Genomic DNA, 22044 nt, shown 5'->3' with positions numbered 1-22044 from the left:
GGGGTAAAAGCGGGGGCCTGCGGTCCGCCAGTGGCAGGGGTTCTACCTCGCAAGATCGAACTCAATTGATACCAAACCTGTATGCGTAAAGACCGCCAGTAGCCACAGTGGTCCCTCCACATAACCAAAACAGGGAGCAAGAAGAACCCGGTACTGCGGAAAGCCAAAGTGGTTAAACCCCAAAAGGATTCCATTCACACGAAAGAGAACAGACCTTGTCGCAGGTTAAAACATTTGGGTATCCCAAGTAACTACCCCAATGGCCCTACCTTAGAAATGTTAAAGATAGTATATACATACATACATACACACATATATATGTGTGTGTACACACACACACAGAGGAAAAAGTATCTAAAGATTTTAGAAGCTTAAAAAGTTGTGGGGGCAGAGACCAGCGTAGTGGTTATGCTGCTAGGCTCCCATGTAGCTGACCAGGTTTGAGTCCTGGACGCGGTGGCTTAAACTCACACCCGGCGCATGTGCGTGTGTGTGCGTGCCCAAGATCCTGAGATAATAGAGAACAAATTGCAACGTGGCCATCCCTCCTGGGGAGTGATCTCTCGCTTTGTCTCTTTCTGGCGAGCAGAGGTGCCCTATAGTTTAAAAAAAAAAAAAGTTATAGGAGCAAGGCTGCACAGTGGTTAAGGCGTTGGACTGACACATCGCCAACTACACTTCAAGTCCCAGACCGATGGCTTAAAACAGGCTGGATGCATGTGTGTGTGTGCCCAAAACCCAAGGAGGAGAAAGGATTGGTGGTGAGGCCATCTTCCCTTGGGGGGTGAGGGGGGCGATTTCTCACTCCCCCCTCCCTCCAGTAAGTACATAAACACTATGGAAACAACCAAAAAAAAAAAAAAAATTAGAGTCCAGAAGTTGGTGTGATGGGCAGGTGGTGTAATGGGCAATTGGTGTGCTGGTTAAGGCACTGGATTACACGTGGCCCACTACAAGACTCGAGTCCCAGACGGGGGTGGGGGAGGGGCAGGGGGGAGGGTGGGCTGAGAAGCTGGAAGTATGTGCACGCATGCCCAAACCAAAAGTCCTGAAGACTGTAGTATGGCCATCCTCCCGAGGGTGCTTTTACACGTTTCCCCTCTCGCTGCCTTCTCTGCAACCACAGATACTCTATAGCAGAAAAAAAAGGTAATTGACATAAATATGAAGAGGGTCTTCAAAAAGTTCATGGGAAGTATATATTACTTAAAAACTATGCATGGATTTTAATTTTTTTGTACCATCATCTCATGCTTTTATCCCACTTTCCATAAACTTTTTAAAATGCCCTCAAAGACAAGAGTAGTGTAACAGGGTGATACTCTGTGTCCATAATATGACCCAAAATCCGGAGAGGAGAATGGAGAAGGTGCTGGGGCATGGCCATCCCTCACAGGGGGGTGATTCCTCACTTTCCTTGTCTCCAGTGAGTGCATGCACCCTATGACAAAAACCTAGGGGGAAAAAAGAAAATACATGCAGGTTACTTTTGTTTGTTTGTTTTTTAACGAAGCGCTGGAAGGTTGCATTAAACAGTGTCTAACTAGATCAAGGAAACAGTTTTTTTTTTTAAGAGTTATTTTATTTTATTTTATTTTGATCAGAGAGGGACAGAGTGATAGAGAGCGGGAGAAACAGAAAGTGAGAAAGCAAACCACCAGGTCCAGGACTCGAACCATAGTTAGCCATGTGAGAGTCCAGCGCCCTTAACAACCATGCCACCTGCCGGCCCCATCCATGCAGTTTTTTAATAGTATGTATTTTCCATGGGGTTATTTAGTGTCGTTATTACAATTATTTATAATTAGACATGTTGTCAAAAAATGTTTAATTAGAAAGATCCACACAAAATGGCAAGATAAATGAGGCAAAGGGAAAGTGAAGGTAAGAAACTAGAGTGTGGTGTATGAAGTGTGTGCTATGAGGTCCTATGTCCTTGCTAGACATGGGCTGCAAGACGGCTTCCAAGCTTTCCGGCATCTGACCTGAAGAGAACATCTGGTTACACGATTCAAGGAGTTAGTGTCAGTAATTGTTCCCTAGCACCCACTGTCTCCTTCCTGATCTTCCTCCTCCTCCTCTTTAAAAACTGCTTTGTCATATTTTTTTATAATAGAAGAATCCCACCTCCTCTGGCAGAGCAAGTTTCTGTCAAACTAGGCTTACATTTTTTAGCCTTCACTGCAGGTTAGGTCATGTGCCTTAGTTTTCGCCAGTAGACAAGAGGGAGTAAAATAGGTAACCTCTGTGTCACATCCTAAAGAGGAAATTGCTAAAATGATGACAACTGGTAAAGCTAGGTGAAGGAGCCAAAGGTATTTACTGCATTTTTATTCTTTTTTTTTTTTTTGGAGAGATTTTTGCTATAGGGCACTGTGCTTGCAGGAGAGACAGAAAGCAATAAATCACTCCCCAGGGGACCAGCAGGTGGCGTGGTGGTTAAGGTGCTGGACATTCCCACATGGCCAACCAAAGTTCAAGTCCTTAATCTGGTGGCTTGGTTTCTCACTTCTCTCACTCTCACCCTCTATCTCTCTCTGGTCCAATTAAAAAAAAAAAAAAGAATGAATAAATAAAATTAAATAAATAATTACATATTTTAAAAAAGTTAAAAAAAAAATCACTTCCCGGGAGATGGCCACACAGCCATCCCTTTTCCTCCATTCTCTTCTCAGGATCTTGGGCACACATGTGCCTGACATGAATTTCAAGCTGCAAGGTCTGAGACTTGAACCATGGTTGACTATGCAGGAGTTCATTACACCATCTGCTGGTCCCTACCCCATTATTTCTTTAAGAAACTAGAAAATATTAGGAGTTGAAAAAAGGAAATTGTTTATTCTCCCTACTTGTCTCTCCCTTTTGCCTCCGAGCCAGAGCACAGATACAGTGGGGAGCCCTTCCAACATCCAGGACATGCAAAACCCAAGCAAGGCCCCCATTTCTTCAAGTGTGATCTGAGGTCCAGCAGCCACCAGCATTGCCTGGATGCTTATTAAGAATTCAGAACCTGCAGCTGGGTGGTTGTGTAACACTTTGAAAGGCTGACCCCTAGGTTTATGACAAGACTCCTGAGTTTGGTGCCCATAATCCGGGTCTGACTGAGGCTGGAAGTAGATTGTAGCATCAAGATCCTGTGGGGGGGACCAGCAGTTAGCGTAATGGCTATGTCGCTGGACTCCCACGTAGTCGACCCCAGTTCACGTCCCGGACCTGGTGGCTTGAAACTCACGCCGGGCGTGTGCGTGCGTGCCCAAGATCCCGAGAGGAGAATGGAAGAGAAGGGATTGCGGCGTGACCATCCCCCCTGGGGGGTGATTTCTCGCTTTCTGTCTCTCTGTCTCTCTCTGTCTGATGAGCGCATGTGCCGTATAGCAAATATCTCTCCAAAAAAAAAAAAAAAAAAGATCCTGTGGGGATGCTCTAGCTCATGGAAGAAATAAAATAAGATAAATTCAACTTTTAAAAAATACAGAACCTTGGGACCAGCAGATGGCCTAACTGTTGCATCACCAGATACCCATGTAGCCACCTACAAGTCTGAGTCCCAGACCCGGCAGCTTAAAACTCACGCCAGGTGCGTGTGCGTGTGTGCCCAAAGTCCTGAGAGGAGACTGGAGGAGAAGGGGTTGCGGCATGGCCATCCCCCTGGGGGGTGATTTCTCGCTTTCTGTCTCTCTGTCAAGTGCATGCGCCCTATAGCAAAACTCTCTTAAAAACATTACAGAACCTCAAACTCCACCCAGACTGACTGAGTCATAATTTGCATTTATCTCGGTGTCCGCATTCAACAGGCTCCCCGAGTAAAACACAGATACCCCAGCCCTGGGCAGCCTCCAGGCTTCTCTGCTCCGGATCCCACTTGCTCATGGCCCTATTCTAGCACTTCGGGAATGCTGTCAGTACATGGGTTGGGACTGGGGGAAGGAGACGGGGCTGGTGACAATGGCTTCCTCACCAATATCCAGATATTCAGGTCAGAATACTGCAACTCACAACCTTATACACACGTTTCTGATGCTTCCTCAGAGGAAAAAGAAGCCCTAGAATGATGGTTACAATTACACTTTAACTTTCTTTGGAATCAAACCCCAGATTGCCTGCCAGGGATGTTTTATCAATTTATTCTCATGATAAGTGAGAGAAGACACTATACCTTCCACACCAAAGCAAAAAGCCCACACCCTACCCAACATGGGATATTTTTCTTTACTTCTCTGCAATCTGAGTAAAAATGGTCTTACTGTTTTAACGAGTACTTCTTTGTAAGTTTGATTTTTTTTCTATTTTTATGAACCATTTGTATTTCATTTTTATATGAATTTTATGGAATGTGTCCAATGATAGTTTGGGTTGTTTTGGTATCCCAAGTAACTATCCCAATGGCACTATCTTAAAAATGTTAAATTGGGGGTACTGTCCGACATTAATTTTATTTTTTAGGAAAATAATGCATACCTGTGGTGAAGTTTTTAAAAGTGGAATAAAAGGGAACCAGCAGTTAGCGTAATGGGTATGTCGCTGGGTTCCCACGTAGTCGACCGTGGTTCACGTCCCAGAGCTGGTGGCTTAGAACTCATGCCGGGCGTGTGTGCGTGCGTGCCCTAGATCCCGAGAGGAGAATGGAGGAGAAGGGATTGCGGCGTGGCCATCCCCCCTGGGGGGTGATTTCTCGCTTTCTGTCTCTATGTCTCTCTCTGTCTGTCTGGCAAGCGCACATGCCTTATAGCGAAAACCTCTCAAAAAAAAAAAAATGGAACAAAAGGATGTAGAGTGAAAAGTAAGTTTCCCTCCCTCCAACTCTGAGTACCAGAATTCCCCTGGTAACTATTATTAGCAGCTTCCTGGTACCCTTTCAGAGGTATTATTTATGTGGACAAGGACTATGGTATCTTATCAATAAAAACAGTGTGATGAGAAAGGGGTAAAGCTTGAGTACTGAATTCTTTTTTTAAAAATAATGATTTAATTTTACTTATTCATTCATTTTAATTTGATGAGAGAGAGAGAGAAAATGAGAAAGCAAGTCACCGGGTCTGGGCGTTGAACTGTGGTCAACCAGGTGAAGTATCCAGCACCTTAACCACCACGCCACCTTCTGGTCCCAATACTGGATTCTTTTCCTTCCTTCTTTTCTCTGTTAAAGAGACTAGTCACTGCAGGTACAAATGGTGACCAATACACACACACTGCCTTTAAGGAGGCATGTTACTATACAACAGTTTGATAAAGATTTCAAGATGTAGTTGTTGTGGGAACCAGCAGTTAGCGTAATGGCTATGTCGCTGGACTCCCACGTAGTCGACCGCGGTTCGTGTCCCGGACCCGGTGGCTTAAAACTCACGCCGGGCGCGTGTGCGTGCGTGCCCAAGATCCCGAGAGGAGAATGGAGGAGAAGGGATTGCGGCGTGACCATCCCCCCTGGGGGGTGATTTCTCGCTTTCTGTCTCTATGTCTCTCTCTGTCTGTCTGGCGAGCGCACGCGCCCTACAGTGAAAATCTCTCCAAAAAAAAAAAAAAAAAGATGTAGTTGTTGTACAAATGACTACACATCATCTAGGACAGAGAGAGTGAGCACACATTTGCTAAGTGTCTGCTGTGTGCTAGACGCAAGTCCTTCCCACATGCTCGCATTTACTTCCCAACCACCCAGAAAGGTAGGCGTTGTTGTGCTCATCTTACCGATGGTGAAACACCCACCCGAGGCCTTCAGAGCATGCAGGAAACTCCTCTCTGCAGCAGCAGCCTTGCGTGCCCACCGTGAAGAATGAAAATCAAGAGACAAATGGATGAACTGGTTCATCATTAAAAGCCACGATGGGGGTGAGGCAGCTATATAGTGCAAGTTAAGCGTCATGCAATGGGATCCAGATCCCACATGGCCAACCGTGGTGAGAATCCTGGCACTGGCAGCTTGAAAAACGCACCAGGCACATGTGCATGCACCAAATCCTGATAGCATAAAGAAATGGAGAGAAAGGACTGCAGTGTGACCACATTCCACTGGGAGGTACTTTCTCTGACAAGTGCACATGCCCTCTAGCAATTAAAAACACAAAAAGCCATGATGGGGGGCTAGACAGTGGCACAGTGGTAAGATGCGATCCAAAGCAGCCCCGCGTGAGGAGGCCCCAGGCTCTTACTTGAAGACTCCCTGATTATGCTGGGCATGGCTGTGTGCATGGATAGGAGCTGGCTGAGGCTCAGAGTGGGCTGTGGTGTAAAGAGCCTGTTGGGGGTTCTTTCTCTTCATCTCTCAAAAGAAATAAAAAGCCATAATGGGTTCCTTTGGATCACAATTTTCCTGACTCACCCTGAAGGAAAGCCATGAGTTTCCCAAAGCAGCCTCTCTAGAGGCTAAAATATTTTTAAAAAGACTTTTCTCAAGTGCCTAGAAACAAATCAGAAACAAACCACTTCATGGCAAGCCCTGCAGACAGCATCTGCTGGCAGAAAGGACTCTGACCACCTGCGAGAACTCCCAGGAGAGCTGGAAAGCTCCACAAGACTGACAGGAGGTGGAGTGGACTATTCTAACTGAAGGTTCTGAAGGTATCTGCATGAATCAAAACAGAAAAACCAGGGGCCAAATACTGTGCTCTGGAAGAAATTCTCCTTTGATGGAAAATAATGCAAGTGTACAAAATAGATCACCAAGAACGATACTATTTCCTGTAGTTAGAACCAAGACAGGTGGCAGAAGGAGGTCGCCTGGTCCCAGTGGGGCAGAGTACACTGAGAGGGTGTGGTTCTCCACTAGCATTGTCCATGAACCTGAGGCTTGCTTATTAATCGGGTTCATAAGAGGGCGATGCTTAAACTAAATGCTTATTTACTTGCTTATAGAGTGATTGGAAGAGTCTTATACATGTCTTAATTAAGAATAAACTCTGGGACCAGCAGTTAGCCTAACAGCTATGTCGCTGGACTCCCACGTAGTCGACCGCGGTTCGCGTCCTGGACCCGGTGACTTAAAACCTACACCGGGTGCATGTGCGTGCGTGCCCAAGATCCTGAGAGAAGGATGGAGGAGAAGGGATTGCAGCGTGGCCATCCCCCCTGGGGGGTGATTTCTCGCTTTCTGTCTCTATGTTTCTCTCTGTCTGTCTGGCGAGCGCATGCACCCTACAGCAAAAACCTTCAAAAAAAAAAAACAAAAAAAACATGTCACTTGAGGTCTGGCTCCGTGGCACAGTGGTAATATACCACATCAGAAACACAATTTGCACCCAGTATCTGGTCAGCCTGGAACACGGACACACATGTGAGTACCCAACATCTAATGGGTTAGAGGACTAGAGGAAGGGGACTGCAGCATGACCAGATCCTATGGAGGTGCTCCCCTCTCCTCTCATATGGGTACACACTAACTCTGTCATGAAAAAAGAAAAAAATGTTTGAAGTCTTTTGATTACATAACAGATATACAGTCAGGCAACTCGATTTTTAACAAAAATTTAATTAGGTATTTAATTCATTTCTTTCAATTTTGGTCTATCTTAGACTGTATTTCATCTCTTTAAGAAAAATCAAGCTCTTAAGCTGCTGCTTTCTTGGTCTACTTGTCTAGTGTTGATAGCACCAAGAAGGTCTAGGAAAGATTTCTCTTCTACTTCAGTGCTAACACTCTGATTAGCCATTGAATTTATAACACAAGCTTCATTTCTTTTGACACTATGTTTATTTCTTTGTAACTTTAAGAACTCATGTCCTAAGAGCCCAAGAGGAGTCAGCAGGTGGTGGGATGGTTAAGGTGCTGGACTCCCACACGGCCAACACAGTTTGAGAACCTGATGGCTTGCTTTCTCACTTTCCCTCTGTCTCTCTCTGGTGAGTGCACACGCTCTATAGGAAATTAAAAAATAGTGACCAGCAGTTAGCATAATGGCTATGTCGCTGGACTCCCACGTAGCCGACCGCGGTTCGTGTCCCGGACCCAGTGGCTTAAACTCACACCGGGCGCGTGTGTATGCGTGCCCAAGATCCCGAGAGGACAATGGAGGAGAAGGGATTGCAGCGTGACCATCCCCCATGGGGGGTGATTTCTTGCTTTCTGTCTCTCTGTCTCTCTCTGTCAGGCGAGCACACGTGCCCTATAGCAAAAGTCTCTAAAAATAATAAAATTAAAAAAAAATCCTTAAAAAAAAAAGAACCAGAAGAGCTTTTTGTTTTTGATGAAAAAGCCACAAATATCAATCTGGACAACCCAGGCACAAATGAAAAGACCTTGAAATAAGAAGTGTTAAATATGAGCGCAAAACAAAAGGGAGGAATGATTATGGGAACAGCAGGGTGACTTTGCAATGAATATGGCTTTAGTTTAGGCCTGAATATGCCAGTCTGTTAACTCTTCAGCATATACACTTGAATTGGTGTAGCCTACAGGGAGTTTTATTCTTATAATTCTTCCAGCTACCAAAAAGCAAACTGCCAGGTCTGGTACATGAACCATAGTCAGCCATGTGGGAGTCCAGTACCTCAACCACCATGCCACCTGCCAGTTCCCACAGACTTAACTCTTAATGAGCTGTAAACAGATACCACCATGGGAGTTACCGATCAAATATATTCCACTTGCCTTTTTCTTTTCCAACAGAGACTTGATTTTGTGCAGGTAAGTGGTCAGGGAAGGCTGGGTGCTTCTTCCACCCCCAGAAGTAAAGCAGGATCAACTAGAGCCAATTATGAGTATCTCTTACTCTGGACAATGACTGCTTTACGCTGAGTACACAGCAATACATGTCTGCGCCTACTATCTGGATTCCACTGTCACTTCTACCAACGTGCTAGGGATGGCAGAGGAGAATGGAAGTATTCAGACCTTGACCATGTCACTGAGCCTCTGAGTTAGTGAACCTGTAATGCCCTGTCTAGAAACATTATTTCACTGGGTTTCTACTACTCACAGCAGAAACTATCCTGTTATGTCACCAAGTCCCAGTATGTAGGTTGTCGATTCCCGCAATATTGCTTTAGTAACCACATGACCATCACTGACTAGCCTTTTAGGTAGAGACGCATGCCTGAATAATAAATCAGACTCAGATTTTCTGTCAGAGTACCTCCTGTTCTTGGCTTTTTCATTTCCCAAACACTTCTGTAAACTGAATTTCTTTCACTTACATTATCTTATAATCTTTCAAATCACCCTCCAAGTTAGCCAAAAAGGCATTCTGGGAGCTCTTTGAAGCTGAGAAAAGCAAAGCTGTAAGCTGTTCATGATCACCCCACAAATTAGTGGCAGAGCTCCTTAGATCAATTTTCTAATTCCAATCCCCCTGTCCCAGTGTCAGTAACGGGAAATGGCTGCCACTGGGGCAGGCCGCAAGTGCGGCACCAGGAGGTGAACCCCCACATCCCACCTGTGGCCTGCTATGGCTCCGGGCCGACGCCGCTAGAAGCAGCTGCGGCCACGCGGGTACAATGAACAATGGCCGTCGAACGCCTCGCTGTGGACTAGCTGACAGCCCACACCGCAGTGAATCTGGCCCTCTACATCCACGGCCCACGACTCGCCTAAGACAGGGCTGCCCACGCCACGGCTAGGCTCGGGATCCCTGGCCTCGCGTCCACCTCGGCCCGGCCGCCCTCCCACCCACGTCTCGTTACCGACTCTCTTTCGAGTTGCAGCGTCTCGCTGTCTTCTTGCTTCTCTTCTTCTCGTAAACATTACGTCCCTCGAGGATCCCCAAATCGCTCCACTCCAGCTGGCCAACGGACCCAGAGCTCAGCGGGGAGACCCCGTCGGCGGAACCGGAAATGCTGTCTCTCCGCCCTCAGTGAAGGCGCTCGATTGGTCAACACAGAAGGAGGACTGGCCCCTCGGCGCACGCTGACCAATCAGAGGGCAGAACGGCGGATAGGCGGGGGCGGGCCGCTTCCGGCAGCTTTTTCCCAAGGCCTGCCGCGGTCGGGATGGGAGCATGGGAGTGTTGCCTCGGGGGTGGTGTCGCGGGCCGGGGGCGCCGTCTGTACCTAGGCCCGGGTAGCGCAAGGCTTTCATCAGTCCCAGAAAGGCAAGTGGGTCCCTTCCAGGCTGGGCTGGGGAGAGGGGCAGTCGGCTCAGGGTCTCCAAACGCCTGCCGGGGAATCCCAGGCCAGGGTGTGAGGAGGAGCTTTGCAACTGAATTGGTCCAGTTTAAGACTTATCTCCCATCACAGCCTCGTCCAGAAGTCCCTGCGGTGACAGGAAGAAGGCACCCACCACTCCCACAGATGGCGTCCAACTTCCTGACCACAGAGGCCCAGGTGAGGTAACTTCCTTCTGTCCAAGTGCTGTCGCTCTTTTCTGGCCTCTGCCTGACTCTTCCCTTTGGAGGAGGGTTCGGCACACCTGTCCTGTGGAGGTGGGAGTGCACCTGATCCTCATACAGACCTTCGGGCATACTGCCTTTGGTCCTAGACCTGGGGAAGCCGTGTACCAACTTCCTCCTTTCAGAATCAACAGCTGTGAAGAGCCCTTTGGAGGAATCTAGCAGTTTCACAAAGCGTTTTGGGGAAATGCTTCTCAAAACTGCAAATTTCAAGGCTTCATGCCACACTTGTTGTGTAATAATAATAATAATAATAAAAATAAAAATAAAACCCAGGTGGCTTTTACCCACACCAAAGTTCTAATGACTTAAAGGACCAGTAAACTTAGGGAAGGTGGAGTAGGCCTGGATGAAATGTTGGTGTGAGTTGAGCAATTTAATGTCATGGAGAAGAAAGAGAGGGGATAGCAAAGGGAAGAATATTGGGAGAGCTCTGGAACTTCTCTTTCACGATTTTTCCTAGGTTGCTCCAGTCTTCGCTTTTAGAACACTAGTATTTCATCGTTTCTTTCTTCAAAAGTTATTTTCTCATCTTTTCCAGATGAGATTACATCATTTCCCAGTGTACTACTGCCTTGATCCTTATACCTCTGTGTCAAACTTATGTTAGTGTTTACTCTCTTCTTCCCAACTCCCATTTCATCCCTTAGAACCTGTGTGTACTCCATCTCTGTGCTCAAGAACCTCTTAGGCGAAGCCCTGTTCTCCCTTGCATCTGATGTTCTGGTTCTTCTAAGCCTTTCTAGACTGAATGAGCAACTGCATTCCCAATCTTTTGTACTGAGATGGCCTCTTACTTTTCAGGAACCAATGCTGTTTGAGGATCTGGCTGTGTATTTTTCTCAAGAGGAGTGTGTGAGTATCCTGCCTGCCCAAAGCTGTGTCAGGAGAGATGCAACAGAGGAGTGTTTGGAGGATGTGGCCTTGATGGGTAAGGTGATTGTTTTTCCTGCATATTTGAAATTCCATTTATCTAGGATGAGGATTTTGTGCCTTGTCTAAATGTTGGTATGGTGGAGTGAGACCTGTCCAGGAACAATTTATGTGGCTATAATAAGAGCAAGTTTCACCATATGAGATGACCTCTTTTTTTTTTTTTTTCTTCCCCTCTTCTTTTTTTAGAGGTTTTTGTCTTAGGGCATATGTGCTCACTTTGGGGGGAGAGAGAGAGAAACAGAGACAGTGAAGGAGAAAGTGAGAAATCTCCCCCCAGGAGGGATGGTCATACCACAATCCCTTATCCTGCATTCTCCTCCCAGGATCTTGGGCATGCAGCAAACGTGTCTGGTGTGTTTCAAGCCTCTGGGTCTGGGACTTGAACCTCAGTGGGCCATGTGTGAGTCCAGTGATGTAACCAGTAGACTATTTCCTGGCCCCAATTAGATGATTTCTTAAAGACAGAAATGCAGTCTAGCACAGTGACTGTGCTTTTACAGGAGATGTGGCATTAGCAGGTAATCTTCATGATTTGCTACAGTCAGTTTACAGTTTTACTTGGGATACCTCATTAGTGTAGGTTTCTGTGATTTGCTAAAAAATTGGAAATTTGTTTACTCTTAAGGGGGTGCTGTGCCTTTCTCACCTAAGGGGAACTATATGCAGAAGTCTTATATGCTTGAGTAGATTTATAGTTGACTAGGGTTGAGTATCTACCATTCCCTAATTCATATTTTATGTCTTCAACTTCTCCATCATGTTAATTTTCTTATACTTCTTGAACATATGGAATATATTTATAATAGCTGTTTAAACATTTTTTCCCTACTTGTTTCATGATTTATGTCATTTCTGGGTCTGTTTCTATTGATTGATTTTTCTCCTAGTTATGGGTCATATTTTCCCGCCTTTTTCATGCCTGGTAATTTTTGAATGGATAGTTGGACATTGGGAATTTTTATGTTGTTGAGTGCTAGATTTTTTTTTTTTTTTGTATTTTTAAAACTATTTTTGAAGTTTACTGTGCAATACCCTTAAGGTACGTGGTGTCAGTTTGATCCTTTCAAGGTTTGCCTTTTTCACCTTGTTAGGGTGAGTTAGATCAACCTTCAGTCTAGGGCTGATTTTGGTCTACTGTTTAGGCAGGGTTTGTCTGAAGACACTGCTTCTAGTCCTCTGTTTTGGAGGATCTTTCCACTTTGTTGGGAATATGAACTACTGTGTGAACTCTAGGTGTTGTTCTGTATATTCCTTTTTAGTGGATCTTTCCATGTCCTTGGGTAATTTTCACATAAATATTAGGATTCATTAATAGTCCTAAGGGGAGCCCATGTAGATGTCCTGAGCCCTTTTTCAATGATTTGGGAAAATCTTAGAACTTTGTTTCTTTGGAATGAAAGACCTCTTTTGTACAGATATATTGGCTTTAAAAGTGAAGCATATTTGCCAAAATATTGAAAAGGATTTTTTGGGGGGAAGGGAAGTTTTCAGTCATCCTTGTAGTAAGACTGCCCATTATTTACCTGCAGTACACACAGAAATTTTACCTTGGTCTTTATTTTGTGCGAGGTAAAAACGTTTTGGAGACCTCTCCTGGTGGTGATAAAATTATTTCTGGTAACTTGTGTGTTTCTCTACTAAAGTAGAAAAATATTTACTCTCTGGGACCGGCAGGTGATTAAGTTGCTGCATATTCCCACATGACTGACCGTAGTTTGAGTCCTGGACCTGGTGGCTTGCTTTCTCACTTTCCCTCTTTCTTTTTCTCTTTCTCTGTGTCTCTCTCTTTGGTCAAGTTAGAATAAATGAATGAATGAATTAATTAATTAATTACTCTCTTTTCTTCCCCTCAGAGTTATTTTTAATTTATTTTTCTTTTGGGCGAGAGAGACAGCATCTTCAACAAGACCCTAATACCAGAGTCCACCCCCAGCCTCAGCCAGCCTCAGATCATCAGCACAAGTGTGCCTTACACACTCCTGGAGGTCTCTGAATGTGAACTTGGAACCTTCCCATGTGGATCAGCCTTGTAGAGTGTTGCATTTTACTGCTGCACCACTGTCCAGCCCAAGATATGCAGAAGTCTTATATGCTTGAGTAGATTTATAGTTGACTAGGGTTGAGTATCTACCATTCCCTAATTCATATTTTATGTCTTCAACTTCTCCATCATGTTAATTTTCTTATACTTCTTGAACATATGGAATATATTTATAATAGCTGTTTAAACATTTTTTCCCTACTTGTTTCATGATTTATGTCATTTCTGGGTCTGTTTCTATTGATTGATTTTTCTCCTAGTTATGGGTCATATTTTCCCGCCTTTTTCATGCCTGGTAATTTTTGAATGGATAGTTGGACATTGGGAATTTTTATGTTGTTGAGTGCTAGATTTTTTTTTTTTTTGTATTTTTAAAACTATTTTTGAAGTTTACTGTGCAATACCCTTAAGGTACGTGGTGTCAGTTTGATCCTTTCAAGGTTTGCCTTTTTCACCTTGTTAGGGTGAGTTAGATCAACCTTCAGTCTAGGGCTGATTTTGGTCTACTGTTTAGGCAGGGTTTGTCTGAAGACACTGCTTCTAGTCCTCTGTTTTGGAGGATCTTTCCACTTTGTTGGGAATATGAACTACTGTGTGAACTCTAGGTGTTGTTCTGTATATTCCTTTTTAGTGGATCTTTCCATGTCCTTGGGTAATTTTCACATAAATATTAGGATTCATTAATAGTCCTAAGGGGAGCCCATGTAGATGTCCTGAGCCCTTTTTCAATGATTTGGGAAAATCTTAGAACTTTGTTTCTTTGGAATGAAAGACCTCTTTTGTACAGATATATTGGCTTTAAAAGTGAAGCATATTTGCCAAAATATTGAAAAGGATTTTTTGGGGGGAAGGGAAGTTTTCAGTCATCCTTGTAGTAAGACTGCCCATTATTTACCTGCAGTACACACAGAAATTTTACCTTGGTCTTTATTTTGTGCGAGGTAAAAACGTTTTGGAGACCTCTCCTGGTGGTGATAAAATTATTTCTGGTAACTTGTGTGTTTCTCTACTAAAGTAGAAAAATATTTACTCTCTGGGACCGGCAGGTGATTAAGTTGCTGCATATTCCCACATGACTGACCGTAGTTTGAGTCCTGGACCTGGTGGCTTGCTTTCTCACTTTCCCTCTTTCTTTTTCTCTTTCTCTGTGTCTCTCTCTTTGGTCAAGTTAGAATAAATGAATGAATGAATTAATTAATTAATTACTCTCTTTTCTTCCCCTCAGAGTTATTTTTAATTTATTTTTCTTTTGGGCGAGAGAGACAGCATCTTCAACAAGACCCTAATACCAGAGTCCACCCCCAGCCTCAGCCAGCCTCAGATCATCAGCACAAGTGTGCCTTACACACTCCTGGAGGTCTCTGAATGTGAACTTGGAACCTTCCCATGTGGATCAGCCTTGTAGAGTGTTGCGTTTTACTGCTGCACCACTGTCCAGCCCAAGCCCTCTTCTTTCTGGATAAATATGAATCTCTTTTCCAGTTGTGATTATTCGTCTGTCACTTGAGATAGCTTAAGTGATGAAAGGTCTTGAGAGTAACAAGATAACTCTACCTCTAGACAGTGTCTATCAAGATTGTCCTTAGCACCCACTCTATTCAAACCTGACTTAGTCCTAGCTATTTTCTGTTGCTCCTCCCCCTTGCAGGTTCACCTGGTAAGCCGGGAGAGTCTTTTGGCTCCTGATTATGTGTATTTATCAGTGTCCGTGTTATAGTAAAACACATCTATGATTTGCTCATCCGCTACATAACTATTTTAGCTTGTTCTTTCCCAACATCACTTGAAGATGCTATCTATCTTTTGCTTTGTTTTGTTTTTATCAACAGGAGGGGAGGGCAGCACTGAGATGAATCAGCAGTTAAGTTTAGAGCCTATGGAACCTGAAGAGCTTGCTCTAGAAAAGTACTCCATTGCTGCACCTCTTGTCCATTACCCAGAAAAATCCTCTGAGGATGAAGTTGGAAACCCTGAAAGGACAGTATCAGGTGGAACTTCTACTTTCAAGAAAAGGTTCATAAGCCTTTTAGTTACCATTGAAAACCATACCCCATTAGTAGAACTATCTCAGTGTTTAAGAACTAGCACACTTTAAGAAATCTTTGTATTTCCCTGGGAAGAAACCAAAAATATGTATAAGTGTCCTGAGTGTGACCAAAGCTTCAGTGATAATTCATACCTGGTTTTACATCAGAAAACTCACTCAGAAGAGAAGAAATATAAATGCAGTGAGTGTGGGAAGATCTTCAAGCATAGAGCCAATCTGAGGACACACAGGAGAATCCATACTGGTAAGAAGCCGTATAAGTGTGACGACTGTGGTACCAGCTTCCGTCAGCACTCACATCTGTCACGGCACATGAATAGTCACATAAAGGAGAAACCCTACACATGTAGCATATGTGGGAGAGGTTTTATATGGCTCCCAGGGCTGGCCCAGCATCAGAAAAGTCACACTACCATAAAAGTCTGTGAATCTGCCAACCGTGGTAACTATTTTGGTCAGAAAACAAACCTTGCTTTGCATGAACAAGCACATACTTCAGCCACCCAGTACCAGTACTCCCCAGGTGGAACAGGCTTTGGGCAGCCCTCGTACCCTTCCCCACTGGAAAAAGATCACAAGGAAGACTCCAAATGCTGCAGCGATGATGATGATTTCTTCTCATTCTCAAAATTCAAACCCTTACGGTGTCCTGAGTGTGAGATGACTTTTCCTTGTTTTTCTGAGCTCATTTCCCATCAGAACCTTCACATGGAGGAGAAACACCATACATGCAGTATGTGTGCAAAATGTTTCACTGTGGAGTCAGAACTTGCATTCCACCAGAAGAGCCATACAAGAGAGGAGCCTTTCAGATGTACTGTATGTGGGAAGAGCTTCAAGATAAACATGCACCTCATTACTCATAAGCAAACCCACATGAAAAAAATCCTGTAAACATAACATGTTTTCATTAATGCTTCCAGCACCTTTTTTGGGGGAAATGGTTATGCTAATGTGCCAGAAACTGTGCTGAGCACTTTATACAGATTCCAGGTAATACTGATTCTCACGACAACCTTGATCTAGGCAGTATTATTTCTACTTCATAACTGCAGAAGTATAGTCAGTGTCACTTAGCTGTGAATGAAGCCAAGGTTCGAACTGAGTTACTGTTCAGATTCCATTTGAAGGAGCCAAGAAAGATACAGAACTTTTGAAAAAATTATTATTTGATTTTCTTTAAAATTAAAACTACTATTAGAGTTCCCTTTTTTTAAGAGAGATTTTTGCTATAGGGCACATGCTTTTGTTAGAGAGAGAGAGAGTGAAAAATCATGCCACAGAGGTATGGCCACACCACAGTCTCGTCTCTGTTCTCCTCTTAGGATTTTGGGCACACACGCACACGCACGCACACACACACACACTTGACTTACATGAGTTTTAGGCCTCCTGGTCCAGGATTCAAATGCAGTCAATTATGAGGGAGTCCAGCAACGTAACCATTACATCATCTGCTGGTCCAATACTAGAGTTCTTTTAATTTTGTTGTGTGGTTTCTAAGTAAGTGTTAGGAGGAGGATTTTATTTTTGGCCAGTTCTGAAGATAACATCTAGAAAGTAAATGCTTTTGTATCTATTTTATACTTTTTGTCATATATAACTTAGAGTGCAATATTTCTATAAGATTATTACTATTTAACATGTGAATTTCTAGAGGCATTGGGACACTTCTCCCGGCCCATGTAAAAAGTTCCCAACTGGGTGACCTAGTTGATACTTTGATGGCTATTAGTATCCACAGAGTTCACATTCTTACATCTTATGCCAATGACAGCTGCTGGCATTTATGTTTGCAAGGATTTTTGGCAATCTCACTACAGCCCTTTGCTGGAGAGGCTAGGCTAGACTTGGAGGGAGGGGTTGGATGAAAGTACTTGCTCCTTTCTAGGAGGTCTTGCCTCCAAGTCTATACCAAAGTCTGTACCTGCCTAGCTCTGAATAAGCATAACTTTTCCAATGAGCTAGTATACTAGACACTTTGGGTATATTATCTAATTTAATATTCAGAATAAATCTGTGACAGAGAAAGGACTGCCATTGTTTCATAAGTAAGGAACAAAGCCCTCCATATAAAATCAGTGCTTTTTTTTTTTTTTTTTTAGAGATTTTCACTGTAGGGCGCGTGCGCTCGCCAGACAGAGAGAGACATAGAGACAGAAAGCGAGAAATCACCCCCCAGGGGGGATGGTCACGCCGCAATCCCTTCTCCATTCTCCTCTCGGGATCTTGGGCATGCACGTACACGCGCCTGGCGTGAGTTTTAAGCCACCGGGTCCGGGACACGAACCGCAGTCGACTACGTGGGAGTCCAGCGACATAGCCATTAGCTAACTGCTGGTTCCCAAAATCAGTGCTTTTCTTAGCAAACACAAAAAATCACATTGTGATGAAGCTGGCACTTATTAGGTCATCTGGAAAGTCATGGGGGGATGGCCATGCCACAATCCCTTCTCCTCCATTCTCCTCTTGGGATCTTGGGCATGCACGCACATGCGCCTGGCATGTTTTTAAGCCACCAGGTACGGACTCAAACCACGGTTGACTACACGAGAGTCCAGCAACATAGCCATTACACTAACTGCTGGTCCCATGGCATATTTTTCTATGTAAAAATGCATCATGACTTTCCTGACAACCCAATAAATGTGGGTTTCCCCAACTGCAAAGGCCACTCATTCTGCAACACTGCGTTCTTTGTTGGAATTTGCACATGTGCTTTTTGCAGATAGCCAGGGAGGCAAAGTAGGTAGGTGAGGACGGCCATAATGGAGGCTGCCCTATGTCCTTGCGTCCTAGGCCCCTTCACTCGCTGTGCATTTTATCCAAAGCCTGACTTATATGTACAATCAGAAAGCAACAGAAGACTCTTTGGACCTTCAAGTTTGAATCTCATCCCTATAATCAGTTAAGAGATTTCAAACTCTGTGGAGTATAGTCCTGAGGGTTTAGTTGGGTTTTAGTTTAAAAAGCAACATTTTCTCTCCATTGCCAAAGGCAAAAAATATACAAGAAACTTAACTTTTAACCAAAATACTTGATAATATTGGGTTGTTGCTAAAGTCATGATGTCTTTTTTCTGTGCAAAAATGTGTCATGATGTTTCTGACAACCACAATATATAGGTCTTTAGATACTGCCATTATAGATAAATATTGGAGCAAAATATTACTAAATAGTATGGTTGTTAATGCTAAAGAACCAGAGAATATTCTAAATATGCATTCACTTAGACGTTCTCTTTAAAGCAAAATTGATTACAAAACCTATCAACAAAACACTATATAAGCCTTTGGATGAGATGTAAGAATGGTCTTTTTCTATTTAAATAGATAGTATAAAGGTAAAGCATTTGCTAAAGTGGAATTATTTTGGGGTACTCTCATGAGCAAAAATATAAACCTTTTGAAGATCACTTAGATGACAGGTCCTTTTAGAGTACATAAAATTGATCACTGAATATACAAAATGGTGCCGACTATGCAGCTAAGCGCTTGGCATTGACAAGAGCAGGAAGATACTGTTGGTGAGTGTGGAAACCAACTCTTACTCCTTTTCCCCTTTATGTCATTCTTGTCTTGCTTATTGTTTGCAGGTCCTCAGTCGAGACAATGTGCTCAGCTTGTCAAGGTCAGACTTGGATCTTTGTTTCTGATGTTTTTGCTGGAGCCTGGGCTTCTGGGTCTTATATTTAAAAGCGAGACCTTCAAGTTTATTTAGCAGTTTATCCCTGTGTAAGGTGCTTTGAATTGTGTAGAAAGATAGTCTCCAGTTAAGATTCATCCCTTTCCTTTTCTTTAAGTTTCTTTCATGATTGAGAGAGAGAGCCACCCCCAACAAAGTCTCCGAACCTCCATCCACCCCAAGCTTTAGCCAGCTTGGGTAAATACCAGTGTGTTGAGTCAGTGAGGTCTCTGGACACAAACATGGAACCTTCCCAAGTGGGTTAGCCTCACAGAGCATTACATTACTACTGTGCCACAATCAGGCCCCCAGTTCGATTTCTTATTAGCCAACTCTGGGTAAATATCAAGGAGAGCACAACTTCTCTACCCTCCTGTTTCTGTCCTCAGTGGTAGAAAATGGCCCGTGCTTCATCAGAACCTGTAAGGGGCTCTAATATTTGAGTTGAAAATTAAGTGAAGAGTTACAGAATGGGAGTCTGAAATTGAGTAAAAGAGCCCTGCTAGCAGAGTTGCTGCAGAGGGAAGTAAAGAGGAATATCTTACAAGGTACCTGGGAGGGATGGGGCTGATATAAAGTGAAAGCTGCCATCCTTTTCTTTGCACCGAAGAAAGTATAGGGGAAGGTGAGAATTGATGCCATAAATACTGTTTTGCACCATAATATGGAAATTAACCTTTCAAGATAATTAGCCACTCAGTTTTTTTCAGTTTTCTCTATTCAGATTTTAGAATATTACGCTAAACATTCATGAAAGATCAGAATTTACTTTTACAGAAAGAGTAACATACACATGGGTATAATTAAAATGGCTTTTTGGTGTAATATTGTTAATTATTGGTATATACAAAACAAACAAACAAACCTGAGTTTGTTTGGTTACTGTGTTGGTTACTGTAAATTAGGCATGTTTTTATTGTGTTATTGTGTACTTGTACCTAAACACTTTTATTAGATGTTAATTCAAGCTGCTCTGCTCCCAAAGAGGTGAAGGAAAGATGTGTCTGCTGGTGAGAGTGAGACTATCTTTATGATAATAGGGTTTTTTCTTAAGAGAGATATTTTTGCTATAGGGCACATGCACTTATCAAAGAGACAGAGAGAAAGTGAGAAATCACTCCTGGGAACAATGAACACACTGCAATCTCTTCTCCATTTTCCTTTTGGGATTCTGGACACACACACACACACACACACACACACGCACGCACACACACGCCTGCCATGAGTTTCAAGCTGCCAGGTCTGGGACTCAAACTGTGGTTGGCCATATGAGAGTCCAGCACCTCACTATGCCACTTGCTGGCCCCTGGTTGTTTTTTTGTGTGTTTGTTTGTTTTGCCTTCCTGTTGGGTCATCATAAAAGTCATGATGCATTTTTGCATAGAAAAAGATGTCATACTTTCTAATGACTCAGCAGTACAGTGTCAACTGATGGAGACAGATTCTATAAAATTGCCATTAAGGCAGAGATACATTAGCCTACCATGTTAGGTGCTATTAACAAATACTGGATAAAAGTTAATATAAGGATGAAAAGCTGGATGCAGGAGTTTATTATTATGAATGGTTGGTTAACTACATTTTGTATACTGTGACGTACTATAGCGTGAAAACCATCTTGAAATTCACTTGAACAAATTTTGTGGTTTTTGTTGGTGGTGCAGTGATGAAAATGTATTGCAGTTACTTAACTGTGGTATCAGATTATGTTAAAATCATCATTGATGAAATAGCATTTTTCCAATGAAATTCAAATGTCAACAGTTGATGCTTTGTAATTTAAGACTTGTGGAGTTTAGTTGTTGAGAGTTGGCTCTAAATAGTTTTGTCTAGCTCTTTGATGCAGGTAATAGACTGTTCACATTTATCCACCTAACGTACAAAATGACAAATCTGGCTATTCAAAGAGTTAAAACTAAAAATGGGACATTTCACAGTAAATGCCATTCTGAGTCTTTGGCTCCTGAAATTTCGTTCAATTGACAGTGTCTTGTGGTTGCAGCAGAAAATGTCAAACAATATAAAACTGGACTTTGTGCAATGCAGTCTGCAATTTACTACCACTGTGTACAAGGGGAGGTATAGCAAGTTAGAGTTTATCTAAATTGTCTGTTGTGAATGTTCATGAAACTTGCTGTCCTGTGGAATGATTTCAGTAGGAAGGTGTTTTTGGTTTGACCATCTGTTTAAAAAAGTAAGTAAATGATCTTCATTAATAGTCTGTTTTGGTTTTATAGATTAGGAGAGCTATTGTATAATACAAAGATGACTAGGACGCATCTTTCCAAGGCCGATCTGACTACAGGTGTTCTGTTTTTTATCTTTAAATCTACATTGCACCTTGCATGAACAGTCTAGAGAGGAGGGAGATACGACATAAATGTTCGTTTATATATCCTAAGTTAATTCTTGTTCCTTTGGATACCTCAGAAGTATGTTTGTTGTATGCACTTGCACTGTTTACTGTTTGATGTTACTGGCTTCGGTGCATTCTCATGAGTTTTAGTTCTATATTGCAAGGTCTTGACAGGCAGTATGTTTACCTGATAGGGAATTTGGTATCTAATATATGTTATTTAATGATGATGGAAAGAGTTTTCTCCTTTCCCTTAATACTTCAGTGGTTTTAGATGGCAATGAGGTGGCCGAATGACTTTGTGCCATTTAATAACGAAGAAAATTGCTGGCTCCCTGGAACTCGTCAGGAAATCTCGGTGCTGTTCTCGGAGCGCCCGGTTGGGACCTCGGTCTCCGGTCCAGGTCTCCGGTCCCCGAAGCCCTGCGGTGGGGGCTGGGCCCTCGGGCTCGGATTGTCGCCTGCCGTGGCGCGCCAGGCGGCAGGGTGAGTGGCCTCCCAGCAGGCCTCCTCTGCTCACCTGGCTAAGTGGTGCCAGTGCCATGGCTACGCAGATCACACTCGATGGCAGCCAAGACACCTCCTTCCCCTGCAGTCCAGATTCTTTATCACGTGCTCCTGGGAGATTGTACTTTGGATGTCCTGTAGCCATGGAAGAGGACTC

The 22044-nt window shown here is 43.4% G+C and overlaps 2 protein-coding genes across 3 annotated transcripts in view; one reads left to right on the top strand and one right to left on the bottom strand.

Moving 5' to 3' along the window:
• The window catches only part of NAA60 (N-alpha-acetyltransferase 60, NatF catalytic subunit), a 29123-nt gene extending 19372 nt beyond the window's left edge, over positions 1 to 9751 (bottom strand). Inside the window, exon 1 of one of the 2 annotated variants that reach the window (XM_006162983.3) lies at positions 9614 to 9751. The gene's annotated coding sequence lies outside the window, so the exon portion shown is untranslated. Of the gene's footprint in view, positions 1 to 9609 lie in introns of both variants that reach the window. The other variant, XM_006162982.3, reaches the window with a different exon arrangement.
• Positions 9752 to 9858: 107 nt separating this feature from the next.
• ZNF597 (zinc finger protein 597) lies at positions 9859 to 16251 on the top strand. Its single transcript, XM_006162981.3, is given in 4 exon segments — positions 9859 to 10016; positions 10162 to 10248; positions 11118 to 11244; positions 15120 to 16251. Coding segments are annotated over 3 exon segments (1272 nt in total). The 5' UTR covers positions 9859 to 10016; positions 10162 to 10215; the 3' UTR covers positions 16232 to 16251.
• Positions 16252 to 22044: the final 5793 nt, after the last annotated feature.

Source organism: Tupaia chinensis, unplaced genomic scaffold (genome assembly GCF_000334495.1).
Source record: "Tupaia chinensis unplaced genomic scaffold, TupChi_1.0 Scaffold141247_1, whole genome shotgun sequence".
Taxonomy (NCBI): domain Eukaryota; kingdom Metazoa; phylum Chordata; class Mammalia; order Scandentia; family Tupaiidae; genus Tupaia; species Tupaia belangeri.
The sequence above is the reverse complement of the archived record's forward strand: the minus strand, read 5'-3'. Positions and strand labels throughout refer to the sequence as shown.